We start from the raw sequence: 18,315 nt of genomic DNA, 5'->3' as shown, positions 1-18,315 counted from the left end.
GTTTAGAAAAAGGGGGTCAAACTGGCCACATCTACTAGAGACATCCATAAGGCCATCTTCACATATGTCTGAAATCTCCAAGGAAGCAGCCAGATCTGTTCAGAACTGGTGGTCAAGGACATTCCATATACAAATGCCGTAGATATAGCAAACTTGCTGGCTGGCAGATTCAGTGAAAACTTCACCCCTCTGCCCCCATCAATAAACCCCCATCAATAAACCAGAACATCCCCAGTACCTGCCCTCTTCTCCTTACATCTAGGAGACAGGTCATCACTGCTCTCTCAAAGGCAAAATAATACAGCCTTCATGGGACCCGATAATATCCCAGGCTGCATACTACATGAACTCAGGCAGGAACCAGCACTACTAGGTGCCCTATTCAACAAAAGCCACAGTACTGGCTTCATTCCAGCTGAATGGAGGACAGTTACGGTCATCCCTTTGCACAAAGGTGGAGCGTCCAATCTGGGAAATTACAGATCCATCAGCCTAACTAGCCTGATCTGCAACACCATGGACCTCATTAACAAGGACAGTGGCAACCTCCAAACACTATACCACACAGTTTGGTTTCTTCAAGGGAAGGTAATGTCTGTTAAATTTGGTAGACTTCTTTGAGACAGTCACTAAAACCATGGATGAGGGGAAGACTGTGCACCCCACCTACCTTGACCTGGCCAAAGCCTTTGGCACTACTCCCCACTCGGGCATAATAGATAAACTCTCTCATCTAGGCATGAATCCATAGGTTACCAAATGGGTGGCAAATTGGCTCAATGACAGAACCCACCTAGTCAGAATAGAAGCCACCTCAATACATATATCTGTAATGAGTGGTATACCTCAGGGATCGGTCCTAGGGCATCTTATTTGGGATATACTTTTCTGAGGTGCAGGCCAAAACCAGTGGGCTACAGCTGACCAAGACTGCAAATGGCTGCAAGCTGGGCACAGTCAATTTCCCTAGTGATGTGGACTCACCCAAACAAATGATTGGTGCCAAAAACATGGCCTCAAGCTGAATACAAAAAAATTCATCATCCCTTTTGGGAGAGTGACTCCCCACAAATTATCACATCAATAACTATGTCCTAAGCATGCAATCAGTGGTGAGGGATTTGGGCACCCAGGTTGATAGCAACCGGACTTTTGACCACCATACTGCTTCCACTGTACGGAAAGCTTTCTACATGGCCCACCTCATAAGTAAGGGTATCTCATCCAGGTACAAGTAGGTCATAATATCCATGTATAGTTCCCTTATCAAGGCCCATTACGGAGTACAATGCCCCATTCGGCATCTACTTCGCAAAGCACATGCAGTAGCTGGAGAGACCACAGAGGTTCCTCACAAGGAGAATCCAGGGCCTCAAGAATCTACCATACACAGACAGGCTAAAAGCCCTATTCCTCTACTCAATTTCATACAGACTCCTCAGAAGTGACCTCTTGTCTGGCATACAAGGTGATCTCGGACAGATGCGTGTCCCAGAGACCCCACCCCATCTGTGGAACAGACTCCCTTCCACGTCAAGCAGAGCACCTCTTTAGCCCTTTTTAAGCCCAACCTGTATAACTGGATGGGAAACAGAAAATACACCCCTGGAATTCCATCTGTGTCTCCCTGCTGGACAGGGGCATTGGTGCGGACTTGTCTATTCATGGCCTAAACACTTGGTTAGGCTTGTAAGTGCCCCAGGGCCAACAACCTAATAACTTCCTATGATCCTAAAAAGGGCTCAGAATAGTTTCTGTACTCCTGCATGAAAGGAGCACTGTGGGCAGGTTTGCTCTTCTAGTTCTGGTCTTTAGCGGCATTCATTAATTGTTTTGCTTTAGTAGTGTATGTACATTAAGATAAACTCAAACTTGAAAAAATCCTATTCTAGATATCTGGTATTTAATATTTATCCATTTTCTCAAAGTGAGCCAGTGACCAGCCAGCACATTTTTTTTTTGTTTTTAACTTACAAATTTCTTTTCTATTAGGTTGACTTTGGTTGACAATATTTTTGGTGGGGTGTGTGAAGTTATATTTTCCTTCACTAAAAACATATAACAGTATGCAAGTATTTAAGAATCTTGTGCAAGATCAAGTCAAAGCTCATCTCCATGAATTATTACTCAGATCAGCTTTTCGCCTCATACATTTCCATAAATATTTTGTAAATGAATGTATATATATATATATATATATATATATATATATATATATATATATATATTATATTAATTACACACACGGTACATGATCCATCATAATTACACACACACACACTGTACGTGATCCATCATACCACCTTGTGTTTCTTGGGAGGCCTATGCTGAATGAGAGCCAAGCTCACGTGCTTAATCATGGGACAATGTAAACATAAAATACTTTGAAAGTTTGCTATGAAAATAACCTCCCACCCCCCGCAAACACAAGGGCAGTTGCTAATTTTGCTTGTAGAGTAGGTCAACGTGCCATACAGCAATGGATCAAATTTCTAGACAGACTGCCTCTCCAGAAGGTCAAACCCAGAATAGCAGCACGCAGCTTCTGTACAACATGTATTCCTACATCCATAGACACATGTATCCAAAACACAGTAACAAAGTAGTCTATATTAAGGCTGGGGGGTAGGGCTGCTCCACAGAAAATGAGTTGCGTCAGGAGTGAAAAGCCTCCTTACCTAAAAAGTCTTAAGTCAGTTTATTACAGTGGCCAGCAAAGGCGTGAGTTAACACTAGAACACTGTGTACTTGTAAGTGATGCCTATATACTGCGCAAAAGGAAGAACAGCAATATCATTCTACATGGAATGAAATGAGAGGTGCTAAGGTCATGAAATCATGCAAATAACAGAATGAGTTCTAACAGTAATAATCAAGTCAATAAACTGTATGACAAATGAATCAATTGCTTCTCTAATAGAAATACTCCAGATGAAAAAAAAGCTAAATTTAAACAAACTCGTATTAAGTTTGAGATTAGCCAACAAAAAAAGTAACACCTGACTGACACAAAGCTAATTTTTGTCATATTACAATGATGGCAGTTACAGTCTGCAGAGGGCAACAAGACAGTAGGAACTGAAACAGTGCTGTAAAGAGTCAAGCAAAAATATGCCGAAGTGACAATATGCCTTCAAGGGTATCAAGAGGTCATCACACTTGAACATCCTAGCAGCAGGGAATATACTACTGTGACAGAAGGCAAACCACACTTCATGCACAAGTACTAACTCTTAGAATTTCCACAGTCGAAGTCAACTCGGCAATTCTGACAAAGGAAGAGCAGCAAGTCCCATCTTCACTTCTTTCAGATCTAAAGCTTAAAGTGGATTACACCTCTGGTAACCCCCTAAGAAACCAGTCTTTCAGAAGGGGACAACACACAGGAAATTAAAGAAAAGCCAGTTATTACAAACCTAATCTTTAGGGAGACTGACAGCTGACCACGGTCACTTCACAGCTAGCATTGTAGCCAGCCCTTACAGAACAAATTTTCAGTGCATATCAGTCAGCTGAACAAGGCAGAGGTCCCAAATAAGGGCAAATGATAACACATCCAGTTTCATACAGACAGCAACATTTCAGAAGTCATGCATTCCTGAAGATATTTAAGAAACGGGGGGGGGGGGGGGTCAGGGACACCCCCACAATAACCAAGAAAAATAAAACTTTTAGATGGCGCAAACTCAAAGAAATAGTATTTCAATTAGTCTACTCTTGACAACTTTAGAGTACACCCCAGATCAAACATTTAGTCCAGAAGAATTTCAACAGTAAAATCCCTGAAAGCAAGGCAATAAAGTAAAAAAGTGCAGTCCAGTGTCCAACTACAATGATCAAAGATAAACATTAAAGACAGTGTGGACAGCTAGGTAACCCTACTCTACAAAGCAGAAGTAATTTTATACTCTTCATAGGTTGCATACCATTTGGAAAGTTCTGTTGGCAATGCATATAGAGAGAGAGAGAGAGAGAGAAAGTAGACTGACCACAGCATTGCTAGAAGCACCAGTATTTGGTCTCTTAAATGGGAGCTACAAGGTATCCTCTTTAAAAACTGTGACAAACCTGATGTTCTAACTGGGAAAGTCACAAATAACCATGAAAAAAAATCATAAAATGTTTGTTAATACAAGTAGCAAAAAAAAGTTACTACAATGAAAAGAGGAAACTCAGTCTGCTGTTTTGATTAAAACTTGTACTATTAAGCAGAAGCTTTGACCGTAAGGAAACCATCTCACCATCTCAGTAAGTGGTTACCACCAATTAAGATACTGTGGTGACTATCCTAGGAGCTGGTGCCCAGGCTGAATGCTTCCTCTGGCACTATTTATAGGAGGTTGGTCCCCTGCCTGAGGCTCCTCCAATGAAATAAAGAAAATGGGCAATTCATCTTAAGGTTGAATAATGTATACGTATAAAAGAGCTGTGCTAATCACAAAAAAAAAAATTAATACTCAAGCATCCCATAAACATGGGCAGGGGATGCAGCATCTGCATGCCAAACACCAATACATCAGTAATGATTTCAGCAACAGGGCACATACAACAAATTTAAAACGCTACACTTGCCCGTAAACGCAGGCACATTATACATGTAAATTGTCACACTATTTGTGCTTAGTTTTATGTTCTTTAGTGGATTAATTACCCCACTTTTAAGGGGCAAGTATCGGTTTAGTGTAGTTCAGAAAATGAATTATGTTCGAAATTATATGGTACATTTTGTTAAGATGACTTTTTAACATGACACTTGACTCGCAGAAATGGGTGTACGAAAGAGGGGTAACGAGGTTGTAAAATGCCTGTCTGGCAGACACCATTAATGAAGCACAGACCAGCATGAAAAATTAGCTAACTAGCTACTTTTTTGAAATTAGACAGATATGGACACCAATCACCTCAAAAACCTATCTCACATATGAGCTGTCAAATTTGCTTTCCCTAACAGACCTACCAGTTTTAACTGTCCCTATTCTGGAGAAGCATACCTATTTACAGGCTTATGTTACTGCTGCACATGACATAATTGGTTTTAGAGGCATGCCCCCCCCACTTTCAGGCCAGATTTACCCCTTCATACAATTTTCTGAATATCCCATATAACGCATAACTTTTAAATCTGTCAAATATAAAAAAAAAAAAAAAAAAAACACAAACACATTATGTGCCCAAAAATACCTGTTGCACCAATAATGCTAAAGAGGAACACACATCTCCCTTTATCATAAGCATAAATGACTGTGTGGTAGAATTTTGGAATATAGTTTACTAAAATCTACAAATCTTATTCTGTCTCTTTGATAATGTGCTTATATTTTACATGATTTTGTCACAATCCTGTTTTTTTTTTAATAAATATGTTTCAACACAGTATCCCATGTTCTTACTGGAAGTAGGAAGAGTTCTGTGCTATTTGATATTTAAATGCTACATTAATTAGATGTCCAGATTTTTGGCTGTTCAACCAACCTTTCAAGGGCTTTGGTATCTATTTTCAATGTCTGCAGTTTGAGAGGTATGCCTGCCAGAAATGTTTGGAAACTACAAATACAGGATTGGGCAATTCTGCTCCTACAGACCAATCCACATTAATTTGTGCAAAACAAACAGTGCTACTCTTTTTGAAGATTTATGTTACAAAAAAATAACCTATCAAACAATTCTACAAGTTAAGGATAGTTGCAAACACAAGCCAACCAGTTTATTAAAAGACCAGGTGTGTCTTAATCCCCTCCTCGGGGGAATCCCTATGTGCAATTTGCCTTCCACGCTGACACTTGCCCTTCCTAGATGACATGTAATCTCAACACAAAAACAGAGTAAGAAAAACCCCCAACGGGGCACTTAACTGAATCGGAACCCACAACTTCGTTGACAAGCAAACAACTGGAGAAGACCTTCAGACTGGTGGCAGAAAAGTTCCGGGGATGGTATATGCCAAAGTCTGCTATATACCAAATGTCACGTTATGACAGACATTGGATGTGATCCTATGTGCGACGTTGCATGTATCTTACAACAGCTTTAGATTTTTGTATACTGGCCAGACGTTCTGGGCAGCCTGCGGCAGACTCCATGTTATGAATACTGCAACTTATGAATAGAATGACATCTTTCGATTTAAGAAAAAAGCACCAGTATTCAACACCTATATGGCATGGTGGAAGTCAGCAGAATACCAAATTAACTGCTATTGATAAGATTTCCTCTTTCCACTATGTACTCTGTACCCCCAAAAGGTGACATCTTTGAACATTCTCCTTCAGGACCCCCCCCCCCCATTCACTTAGAATGGGAATATAAAAAAATTACTCTGCTTTGTTCCCCGGAACATGCAGCAGTAAACTTTGCGACTGCCTCTGGTTTACATCCTCCCATCCTCTAAACAGGCTAATGGAATCCTTACTTACTTTTTTTTTTTTCGGTGACAAAATGTAAATGACAAATGTTAAGAATTTAAGTGCAAATGCTCATCCCCAATCATCCCCTTTTTGGTCAGGAACATCAATTTCCTTCTATTCTAGTCTAAGATACACTATCAAGTGCAAATGACACCACACAAAAGTGCTGTCTAGCTCTGCTGGTCCCAAGACAAAAACTCTTGTATGCAGCAACATTGTTTGAGCCAGCTAATATTTTTGGCTGTAGTGAGAGGAATGCTAACATCTTGCTAAATATATATTTTTATGGGCCAAAAATCTGAAATTTAATGGAAACCAAGATGTTAATACACTATTCTAAGCAAATGTTAGCACGATACTGAAAATGCTGAAAGAACAAAACTGCAATATAAACGGGGAAACAGTGAAGAAAATAAGCAGACTCTCACTCATGGGGAATGTGGTGTCATTTAAAGGCCTTCTCAATCCCCACTAGTTATTTGAACCTCCTGTAATCTCATTTATTTCCACCCCAAGAAACACACACACACACAATAAAGATCCAACCACCCTTTTATCTTCCCTACCCCTAATAATTTCATATATTTCCGATGGGAATCATCCTGAACAGTATTTTGTAGTTTTCATAGTCACTGCCTCTCCTGACAGTACATTTAATTGAAGGCAGTATAATGATACAAAGCACATGTTTGTTGGAGAACTCTACGAAGAGCAAGTATCCTTTTAACTAAAGCACGATAAAACACAAGTACTTAATTCTAATCAGTATAGTTCATAGGTATTTACTAGGCTAATGACCACAAAGACCTTTTTTAGCCAAGCAGCCCAAATCTGACAAGTTGTCGCCAGTCGTGGTGTTAGCAATGGTGCTTGCAGAAAACTGCAGACACTACAGAAAACTAAAAAGCTGCTTGGAAACTACCTTAAGTGTTACTTGAAAGTCACACATCACTTAGAGCTATTAATCTTCACAACTGAGGCAATGTATGGACAAGATACAAGCCTGTTGGAACTACCACACCAAAAACCCAATAAAGCATTGCAGTTTATCTGCTTTAGGATATTAAATGCACCACAAAATCTTTTAATAGCTAAACAGACAGCAACAATCAGATTAAGGCACTTAAAAATGTCAGCTTCCAGAGGCAGCATTTAAAGTCAGTGGCTAAACAAACTAATTCAATGCACCTAGGCTGCATTATGATATAATAAGATATACTACGATATAATGCAATACAACAAATTTAACAATGTAATAATATGGGGGCATAAAATGCACTATGGGAAAGACTAAAAATCACATTGGTATGGCAGTTACCATCAAGTCATTGACTGGGTAAAACAAATCACAAACTAATGAACACCAAGAAACAGAGAACAAGAAGTCAAGTGAAAAGAAGTCCACATTCTCGGATCTGTAAAATGAACTGTGGTTTTCAAAAAAAATGTTTATCAGGGCAATTTGCAGTGTCAAAAGTCATTACAAAAATACAGAAAGCATCCCAATGAAAAAACACAGGAAGCTTGGGTACCCAATACCTTCATTCAGACGCTCTAGAAAAGCATGTCAACACCTCCACTTCAGTACACTCAGCAATGCATGCTCAAGCACCAGTAATCTTACCCATGTCACAATGCTAGTCAAGATGAGACAAGTACAGCATGCAATTTAGACACAGCTCTAAGAGCAACCTTGCATCATTATGCTAAGGCAGTTCATCTCTCAAAGAATAGAAGAGGCCTGAAAAAGTCAAGCTTGAATGGATCCTGAGGATGAGGTCTAATAGGGGGACAGGACTCAATGATCATGTCTCTCTGGAACCTATTTTGAGATCACTTGTTTTAAGGAATAAGTAAATATTTTCTATATCTGTATATTTACATGTTCACATCTTTTATACTTTTTTTCTTGTAAGCTATTTGTTTTTAGTATTTTTATTTCCTTTGATGGGTGTTTTTATACTTATTTGCTAAAAGTGGGTGTGCTTCTACTGATGCCAATTGATTGGCTGTGATATCTTTTATAATGCAAGTGTCTCGATTCTCTCTTGGTCTGATGAGATTTTATTTGTCGTGAAAGCACTTACCATAATAGTGTTTTATTGGCTCTCCATTCTTCACGTGCTCATATTTTATTTATAATTTGTTACAGACTGCAAGAGTCAAGCGGGATAAACTTGATTCTTCAAAAGAATACTGCAGATTGGGATTACACAATTTGAAGGGGTATTTCAGAGCTACACAGTTAAGGCTCCTATACATAGCACAAGCAGAAAACTATAACTCAAAGTGGAAAGGGATGATAGTGAAATGGGGGGAAAGCTCAAGAAACAAGGAGAGACTGGGATTTTGTATGCAGGCCTTTAAGGAGAACATTAATCATACAGAATATTAAATCCATAAAGTAGCAGAAAGTATTCTAAGAACCAAGCCAACATGAGAATGACGAAAGGAAATTCTGCGGATAGGGAGGACTGCAATTAGAGATATAGACAATAGGCAAGAGTGGGCTGGAATTTATTGGAGAAAACTGGCAAAGGAACCAAGGTATTGGAAGCAAATAACTAGAGAGTGAAAGGTACACAAATCAGAAGAGGCCAAGAATTTGGACTGCAGGTTAGAGATTACCTTCCCTATCAAGGATTGATATCAGAGTATAGGCATAGAGAAAGAAATAGGGGGGGGGGGTCCTAAACAAAAACACCAGCACTGTAGAGGTTTTAGTAGAATCTAGAACAGATGCTGCCATTAAAAAAGGAATAATTGGTACAGCATAAAAAATACTGCATGATAACTATAAAAATCAAACGGAGGAGTTCAGAAAGGAATGGGAAGAAAGACTGGATAAGCAATTCACAAAAAAAAACAAAAAAACATGGGAGGATATATGTAGGTCTCCCAAATCTGCAACAAAATCTAGAAGATTTAGGATTTTTGCTTGGAAATGTTTACACAGATATTTTCTATCCAAAGAACACTCCATAGAAATTTTCCTCAGGTAGACAGAATGCTGGAGATATGACGGATAGAAGGAAGTACTTTGGAACATATTTTCTGGGAGTGCGGTGGGTTGGTGGACTTGAAGGATTCCAGACGGGATGCACGGATTGGTGTGATGAGGGAGATTTTTTTGAGCTATAATACAGAATCAGAATTGACTACACATGTAAGGCCTTGTTGTGTCTAATTATGGTGGCTGCAAAAAAGCAATTGGAAAATGGAAATCCAAATCAAAACTAATTATATTAGTAGTAGTGAATATAGCAACAGAGATAAAACAACTGGAATTTAGTTTGCTCCTATCTTTTCTAAAGATCTAAACAGGAAAAAATGGGAATTGTGAAAACATACAGGGGCGGAATGAGGTTTAAAAGAAGGCAGGATTTAAATGAGCTATGTAATATTTGACTGAAAATGATTGGGTAAATAAGTGATGTATAATGTTTGTAACTGGGAGTGTGTCAGTATGGTTTGTGATGTAAAATGCTTGCAACTAGGACTGCTTTGGTGTGGTTTGTTATTTATATAAATGTATGATTAAGCCATCACTTATGACATGAGCAGAAATGTTTGTTGTTTTAAAAAGAAAGTGGACAGGAACTGAATAGTTTATGTAATGTTGCTTAGGTTATATGACATACAGCAATATATATTGTAGAACAGTGTGTGTGCGTGTGTGTTTTGTACCTTTAAGTAGCACTTCAAGGACAGCACTTTCATATAAACAGCAAGCATGTGCTAGCTTAAGTGCCATTCTGAGAGTGCAGCCCGAGAGTTAGCACTTAGAAGTGGCATAGCTAGTTTACAAGTTTATCTAGGTTAAAATTATTAAGCCTCAATCCTGATGTGTTTGTACATAATAAAGCTGCTTGAACCCACATATGTTTGCCTGTTTTATCCTGACCAGACGAGTGACAGGGTGACAGAACAGGGATTCTGAGACTACTGTTTAGAGCTACGAGATGCAGAGTTCACAGTGAATGTAAAATAAGTGAATGGAGTACAAAAATGGGCCAGAAACGAATTAAAGGTACTGACAACTTGCACCAACAATTTATTATATTAAAAAGATAAAATGGAGCATTACTAGAGCACAGAACACATTAAGCTAGCGAGAGGCACAAAAAGTTTATTAATTGAACGTAAAGTTTAAAATTAAGATATTTGATAAAACGATAATCAGAAAAGCAAATAAGGGGTTTGGAATTACCTTAGAATTGCAAAACTAGCATGTTTAAAGTAAAATGAGCACGTTTACAGCAAAAAGAGCACAAGAAAAGCATAATGGGCATGAAAAAAAAGATTAAACGAGCAAAACAAATGCGATAAAGGGAAAAAAAGGGCACATTAAGCATAAATAAAGCAAAGCAACTGCATGTTTTTTGGCAAGATACTGTGTTTTAGCATAAACTACTGTTTTTCACCGATTGAAGCTATTCAGGGAATAACTATAGTTACTCAAAGTATCTGTGTGTAAAAGTGCTTACAGTGTGTGCTTATTACTGTGCATTTATTCCAACCAGTTTGTGTGCAAAGTGCAACTATTTCGTAAAGTGCATTCAAAATACAGGCACTTACAAAAGGTTCTTGTGCTGGGTTGTCTATTCGCAGAGTGTCACCATTACAGAGCGTTTCTTGCACTGTAGAGTTACTTAGCAAAGTACAGCCATTTTGGGAAAATTTGTGTGCTTTGTACTGTTTATTCGCAAAGTGCAGTTACTTCAAAATGTTTTTTACTCTGAGCATCTGCCCAGTTTATTCACACAGTGCAGTTATTTTGAAATGTTTCTTACACTGATGAGACTATTTCTTTCAGTGCAGAGATTTCAAGAGCATTTTTGTGCCCAGGAGACTTATTTTGCTAAGTTCAGTTTTTCACAGGCTTATTGCGCTATTGGGCATAGTTAAAAGTACTGGCATAAATTTCTGGCATATGTATGTGTGTTTGTGTATACTTGCAAAAAACTTCACTGGTATGTGTTAATATGGCAGAGGCATTTCGCAGACCAAGTCACTTGAAATTCATCAGAATATTGCAGACAACTGGAGAATATTTGAGCAAAAGTATGATATTTTACACAAGCAACTTATTCGGACACAGAAACAAGCACCAAGCCATTCAATTTGCTAAACTTAGCTGGGTCCGAGGTCATTGAAAAAAGAGTGCTCATTTGTGTATGCACCAGCAGTATATGGAGGAGAAGGGGAAAACAGTCATACTGTCCCTACAGGCTGAATCAAGGGAAGACCCCCAAGTGCCTGAAATGCAAATTCAGGGAAATGTGCAACCCCCAGACAAAAATGCAACATTAGAGAGGCATTTGTTTTACACAAGAGATCAAAGGCCAGGAGGACCTTTTGCAGCTTATATTACTGACCTGAGAAACAAAGCTAAAACGTGTAGGATTGGGAATTTAAAAGATGAGCTATTAAAAGGACAGGCTTATTTATGTGTGGTACTAATAGTGTTTCAGTGAGTAAGATTTTGCTTCGTGAAAGTCATTTAATGCCGAGCAAAGCTATTGAGATTTGTCAAATCCATTAAGTTACAGAAAGGCACACAAGTATGCTTGCAAGTGATAAAGAGCATGGTTTCATCAGGCTCCAGAGCAAAGCTAGACAGAACGCAACACCTTGCTAGCAGAAGCAGGCCTAAGCACATGGCAGCTGTAACCCCTACAGGTGGCAGGTAAAACCCACAGCTTTCCAGCAAGTTCTAAGACTAGTTCAGTGAGAAGGACATGCTCAGTGCAGTACAAGGGTGAATCAGCAAAACCCAAATCAAGCCTTACTGTTAACTGTAGCAATTGTGGTGCCAATCAGGAGTCTAAAAGAGAAAAATTCTTTGCATTTGGTCAGCAATGCCAGAAGTGTAAAAAATTGAACCATTTTCAAAAGTTTTGTAAATCTAGTAAACCTTGCACAGTTATAAAGGGTCACTTAAAAAAGCAAGTTGGTCAGATAGAGAGCTGCAACCCTACTTTCTATACAGATGGTGTATCAGTAGTCTGTGAACGGGTTAATATGGTAGATTTATTGGCAGAGAACGATACAGTAGATTTATTAACAAGGAACAAAGTATTTCGTACTGTCCTGATACCCAGAGAGCACAAAGTAGACAATGGTTCAAAGTGTAATATAGTGTCAGTAGAAGCATTTGCTAAAGTGAGCGCTGGTGAGCAACTTAATTTGGGCAATTGTGCGAAGCTTGTTGCTTATGGAGGTGATGAGATTCAAACTGAAGCTTCAGTAATGTTGTCATGCTCTTTGCCTGGGAACAGTTATAGCTTGCAATTTTATGTAGTACAAAGACCTGTGCAGTCATTATTAGGTCTCGGAGACAGTTTGAGAATGAAACTGCTTTCTTTTACCAAAGAATTCCATCATGTAAGCACATGCCCCAGTTCCAGCTTCAGTGATATTTTCTCAGAGTATGCTGATGTGTTCGGCAACAAGCTAGGCCAACTTCCAGTTGTGTATTCCAAAAAGTAGACAGAGAGGTCAGTCCAGTGGTCATACCAGCAAGGAGACTTCCAATACCTATGCAGGACAAAAAGTCAAGGTTCAGTTAGATAAAATGGTGCAGCAAAGTGTAATTTCCCATTTCAGAACCAACTGAATGGGTGTCATCCATGGCAGCAGCCCACAAAAAAGGCTCAGACGAATTTAGAATATGCACTGATCCAAGAGATTTGAACAAAGCATTAGAGATACTACATCATTCCATGAGTGCAGTCAAGGAAGTCACAGCCTTAATACAGAATGCCACTGTTTTTTTTCTGTCGGATGCAAAAAGTTCCTTTTGCCAACTGATGCCTGATCGCAAATCTTTACTACAGACTACTCTGAGTACTCCACTTGGAAGATGTAGATTTCTCAGGATGCCATTTTAAATAAATTCTGCAAGTGAAGTCTTTCAGCGTGCAATGGAGCAATTTTTTTCAGGTTATCCTTGTGCCATAATAGGTTCATAGGTTCATAGATTAGTACTAAGCTAACTGCCCTTGCTTACATTTTATTTTGCCCAGCCATTATCCTTTGAGAGACTCACAAACCCTGTACCTTGTGTTTGCAGGCAACCACCTTAACTAACTAGCCACCCCTCCCTAGCAGATTATTTATTGGTTGGAGGCAATGGTGAAGCAGAGCATGGCAGAAACCTTAGGAAAGTTCTAGACAGCACATGATGTGAGCTTGAAGCTCAGTCCTCTGAAGTGCAAATTAAGACTACCAGAAGTTACATATGTAGGTCATTTTATTTACTAGCACTGGCTTGTGACCAAACCCGTCCAAGCAAGCAGCCATTCTAGAGATGCCAGCACCAGATAATGTTCAAGTTCTTTAACATTTTCTTGGTATGGTCAACAATTTAGGTAAGCTTATACCAGACTTCATTGAGTTGACAGCGCCTTTGAGAGAACTGACAGGCAGAAAATGTCTTGGTTGGAAAAGCACCAGAGAGTATTTGAAGACCCTAAGCAGAAAATTGCCACCACCCCACCTACAATAAGATACTATGATGTCAATAAACCAGTAACTCTCTCCTGTGATGCTTAAAGATTTGGGCTTGGTGCAGTTATTCAAGAAGGTAGACCAGCAGCCCATGCATCTAGAAATCTATGCACAGATTGAGAAAGAACTTTGGCAATAGTATTTGCATGTTCAGAGTTTCATGGCTATATTTATGGTCGAGCTATTCAGATTAAAACTGAACACCAACCTCTAGTCACTATTAGCCTATGCATTCAGCTCCAGCGAGATTACAAAAAATAATGATCATATTTCTCAAGTACAACTTCAAAATGGTCTATACAAAAGGCAGACCTCTTTATCTGTCTGATACCTTATCCAGATTGCCCAGAAATACAATGGAACAGCTTAATGCAGAGAATTTTGATGTCATGCAAGTGCGTAATTTTTCTACCATGAGACATGATGAGCTGAGAGATCATACAAAGACTGATCCCATTTTGCAAAAGCTCAACTTCATTAATAATGGATGGCCATCAAAGCAATCTAGTGTACCACCTTTAGCGCAAACTTATTTTCCTTACAGAGATGAGATATTGAAGGAAGATGGCATTTTTAAGCTCCTAAAATTGTTGTTCCTGCTTCCTTACAACTGTGAATATATACAGATATTGCATCGTGGTCACCCACGTTCCGAAGCTACCAAATGGGCGAGAGGACTGGTATTTTTGCCTTCTCTAGCAAAAGATATTGATAAAGTGCTTTCTTCTTGTTCAGTATGCAAAACTGAACCGCATTTGTAAAAAGAACCACTTCAGCTAAGTCAAGTTCCTGAACAACTTTGGTCAACAGTAGCCACTGATATATTCTAGTGGAACAATCAGCATTACTTAATGTTGGTACACTCTTATTCAAATTGATTTGATATCAATTTGCTACCTAACTTAACGTCCACTGCTATAATTACCAAGTTGAAATGTCATTTCTCAGTCCATGGTAATCCACACAGTTATTTCTGACAATAGTACCCAATTTACCCATCACTTGTTTCAGAAATTTGGGACTTTGTACAAGTTACTAGTAGTCCAGAATACCCACAATCAAATGGATTAGCTGAACGTGCAGCACAGAGTGCAAAGTAATTACTGAAGTCAAAGAGTGATAATACCAATGTCTTTGAATTTACTCAGCCTCAGAAACATACCCAGTGATGATGCACTTGGCTAGCCTGCTCAGAGACTTCTATCTAGGTACACCAGAAAGTACAGTTGTGTACACTTAACATAAATGTAGATGTTAAGAGTGTATTCACTGTTGCAGTCATCACACGTAGGTTATCTGCCTGCAGGTAGCCCTCAGTCGGCCCGAATACCAGAGACTTAGTATTTCTGTGTCGGTTGCTGTCGCTCCAGGACTGACGTCAGGGGTATAAAAACAGGCAGCAGACACCATTACATCAGTTTTTCTTGCCCCAAATGTCAGGAGCCCCACAAATGGGGAGCTAGGTTATGGTGGAGGAAACCACCACCAGTAAAAAGTAAATACCAATACCAAAACCTATGAAAGGGGTGAGTAGAAGGCATAGGAGAGGAGAGAGAAATAGAGAGGGCTGGAGGGAGAGAAACCAGGACTGTAACAGTGAATACACTTGAACATCTACATTTATGGCAAGTGCACGCAATTGTACTATTTTTCGTGTTTCACTGTTGCAGTCATCACACTTGGGTAGATTCCCAAAGCTGAAGAGTGGAGGCAGTCAAGAAGAGTTGGTGCTGGCTAGAATGCCTTGCAGGACTGCTGTTGAAAAAACCTGTCTTGAATTTGGAAAAGATGGGCAGGTGGTAATGCTTGGTGAAGGTGTGTACAGAACTCCAGGTAGCAGCTTCCAGGATGGCCCTGGTAGGTGTTATGGGACAAGACCAGCTTATTAAAATGCATACTAATTTCAGTTTATTAATGATGCTATAATAGGATTGTTAAAAGCAAATATAATCTGTATGCAGGGCTGAGAAAAATACAGCTTCATAAGCCCACAAGTTTTGCTGTTTTTTACTGCATTCTTTTAGTATGTAAGAACAGAGAATAGCACGTGTTGCATGGTGAGGCATGTAGCTATACAAAAAGGAATGCGTTAGCCTGACACCTACAGGCTAAAAATGCGTTGTTGCTAAAGCAGGTTTGAAACATCCAAGGTCAGAAACAAGACCCTTTGGAAGTAGGTGAATCATGCATAGGAAGGTGTTCACGTGAAGTCTAAAGTGAAAAACAGGAGGGATGAGAACATATGCAAAGTTTTCTATAGGACAAAGTCATTATAACGTCATTAAATTGCATGAGCAGTTTGATAAGAAAATGTATAAAATTACAGTTTTTGTATGTAAAGTGAGAATGCTTCATAAAGAATTATGAAGAATAATTCCCAGCGCTGTAATAATAAAATTTCTGTTTGCACATCCTGAAGTGTTGTTCCTGACTAAAGGCATACAAGGTAAATTCTTAATTTTATTTATGACTAACAATTTAGTGCCGTTCTCTGGATCTGAACTTTGGTATTGCTGCAGGGCAGTTCTGGAACAGAATGTGATGTCATTAAGACAAATTGGGACATTTTATTAACAGTAGTTACGAGGTGTTATCAATAATAAACCAAATTTTACGTTTAGAAGTAATAGATCTTTAAGAAACAACTATGTTATAGACCCCTGAAACATAACACTCATGCAGTCAGAAAGAGTGGGCATGTTCACCTGTAGAAGATGTACAGCTTGTGCGCATATCTATTCAGGAGGTAATTTTACACACCCACAGCTAGGTTTTGTTATTAATATTGATTTTTATGCTGACTACCATACCAAGAATCTAGTGTATTTTAGTTTTTGTACGACATGCTATGCATATTATATTGGCAAAACGAACAGACCCTTCAAAGATAGGATTTTAGAGCATCTTCGTGACATCATAGGTTCATACTAGGCTATCTGCCCTACATCAGGAACTCTAAAGAGTCTAATGCCCTAGCTATGCATGTGATGAAGGAAGGCTGTGAACATAGGTTTAAGTTTTTTGTTGCAAAAACTTTACATGTCAATGTTAAGAGGGGGAGACCTCAACAACAGAACTGAATCTGTTAAGCAGAAGTGGATACTAAAACTACACGCTGACAGTTATCCTGGTTTAAACAGCAGAGTTTCGCTTAAACCATTTTTAAGAGCTAGACCATTGAAGCATTAGTAGATTTTAAATAAGTTGAATCAGATGTTATGTAGTCAAACACCAAGGTTTTTTATTAGGATGTTTGAGTTTTTAACCAAATATGTAAGGAAGTTTTTTTATGAATGAAATGGTTATATTTATTCTCATCTATCAGTCCAACCATATCAGTAACTACAAGTTTTATATATTTATATATATATATATATATATATATATATATATATATATATATATATATATATATTTTGTACATTTGTATTAATTAATGCCAATTATTACATCACTCTCAAACTTGATTTGTATTGGATTAAACAGGTTTAAATGTTGATTAACTGCCGTCATGCTTTACTATGGTCCGATGAAGCGGAGCTTTGGTCCGTGAAAGGGCTTATCCTGTGTATTTTTTGTACCCATTAAATATTTTGAACTAAGCCGTGCTTGGAACCGTTGCGGTTTCTTTGACATTTACTATGTTTTCACAGTTGGCTCCTGTGTCGAAAGTGAGGTTTGTTTGCAGTTCTGGAATAGGGCCCATCACAGATTTACTGTGAATTCCACACTGCTTTGCATGGAATAGTCAGACTCATACTTGCAGCTATTCAGGGTGTGCAAACATACTAGCCTTGGCAGGGAAATTATTTTGTAAGGGAAAAGGGTTGATTTGTGTTTTTTTTCATGTCTCTCTTTCAGACAATTTTAGCAAAATGTAGAATAAGTGAATGACTGTGTTTGTAGAATAAATGCATGACTGTGTTTTTGTTTGACTGAATGGTTGTAAGATATACAAGTAATAGTGGGAGGACCCCACAGTAAATGAGTATAGTAAATGTATGTGCACATACAGTAAAGGACAAATTAACACAAGGAGGCGCCTTGGGTTGAGGGCGGTACCCTCAGGTTTGAAAGGTAAGTAGGAGAGATTTTTTTTTATTCTGTCAATGTATGAATGTATGAGAAAGAAAAGACAGTTAAAAGCTAAAAATAAAGTTAAAACAAGTTCATGAGCTCACCGCATAATTGGGACGTAGACGGTCAAAAGTGCATGAGCCCACTGCATGACTGGGACCGTTGACTATACAAGTTCACGACTCCATAGCATGACTGGGACATAGGCTATATTCATGAGCCTACCGCATAATAGGATGTAGAGGTATGCGTTGTTAAAATAAATTCATGAGCCCAAAAGCACGTTGGGACTTGTGTGAAAGTACCCTCAGAGGGTCCAAAA

The 18,315-nt window shown here is 38.7% G+C and overlaps 1 protein-coding gene across 1 annotated transcript in view; it reads right to left on the bottom strand.

Annotated features, from left to right (window-relative positions):
* Positions 1 to 17,429, bottom strand: part of LOC122810583 (glycogen [starch] synthase, muscle-like) — a 166,921-nt gene extending 149,492 nt beyond the window's left edge. The window contains exon 1 of the mRNA XM_044082160.1: positions 17,367 to 17,429. Coding sequence (XP_043938095.1) covers positions 17,367 to 17,429 — 63 coding nt within the window. The remainder of the gene's footprint in view (positions 1 to 17,366) is intronic.
* Positions 17,430 to 18,315: the final 886 nt, after the last annotated feature.

This window comes from Protopterus annectens, chromosome 9.part0 (genome assembly GCF_019279795.1).
Source record: "Protopterus annectens isolate FY-2018-M chromosome 9.part0, PAN1.0, whole genome shotgun sequence".
NCBI classification, from domain to species: domain Eukaryota; kingdom Metazoa; phylum Chordata; order Ceratodontiformes; family Protopteridae; genus Protopterus; species Protopterus annectens.
This window is presented reverse-complemented; position numbering and strand designations above follow the sequence as displayed.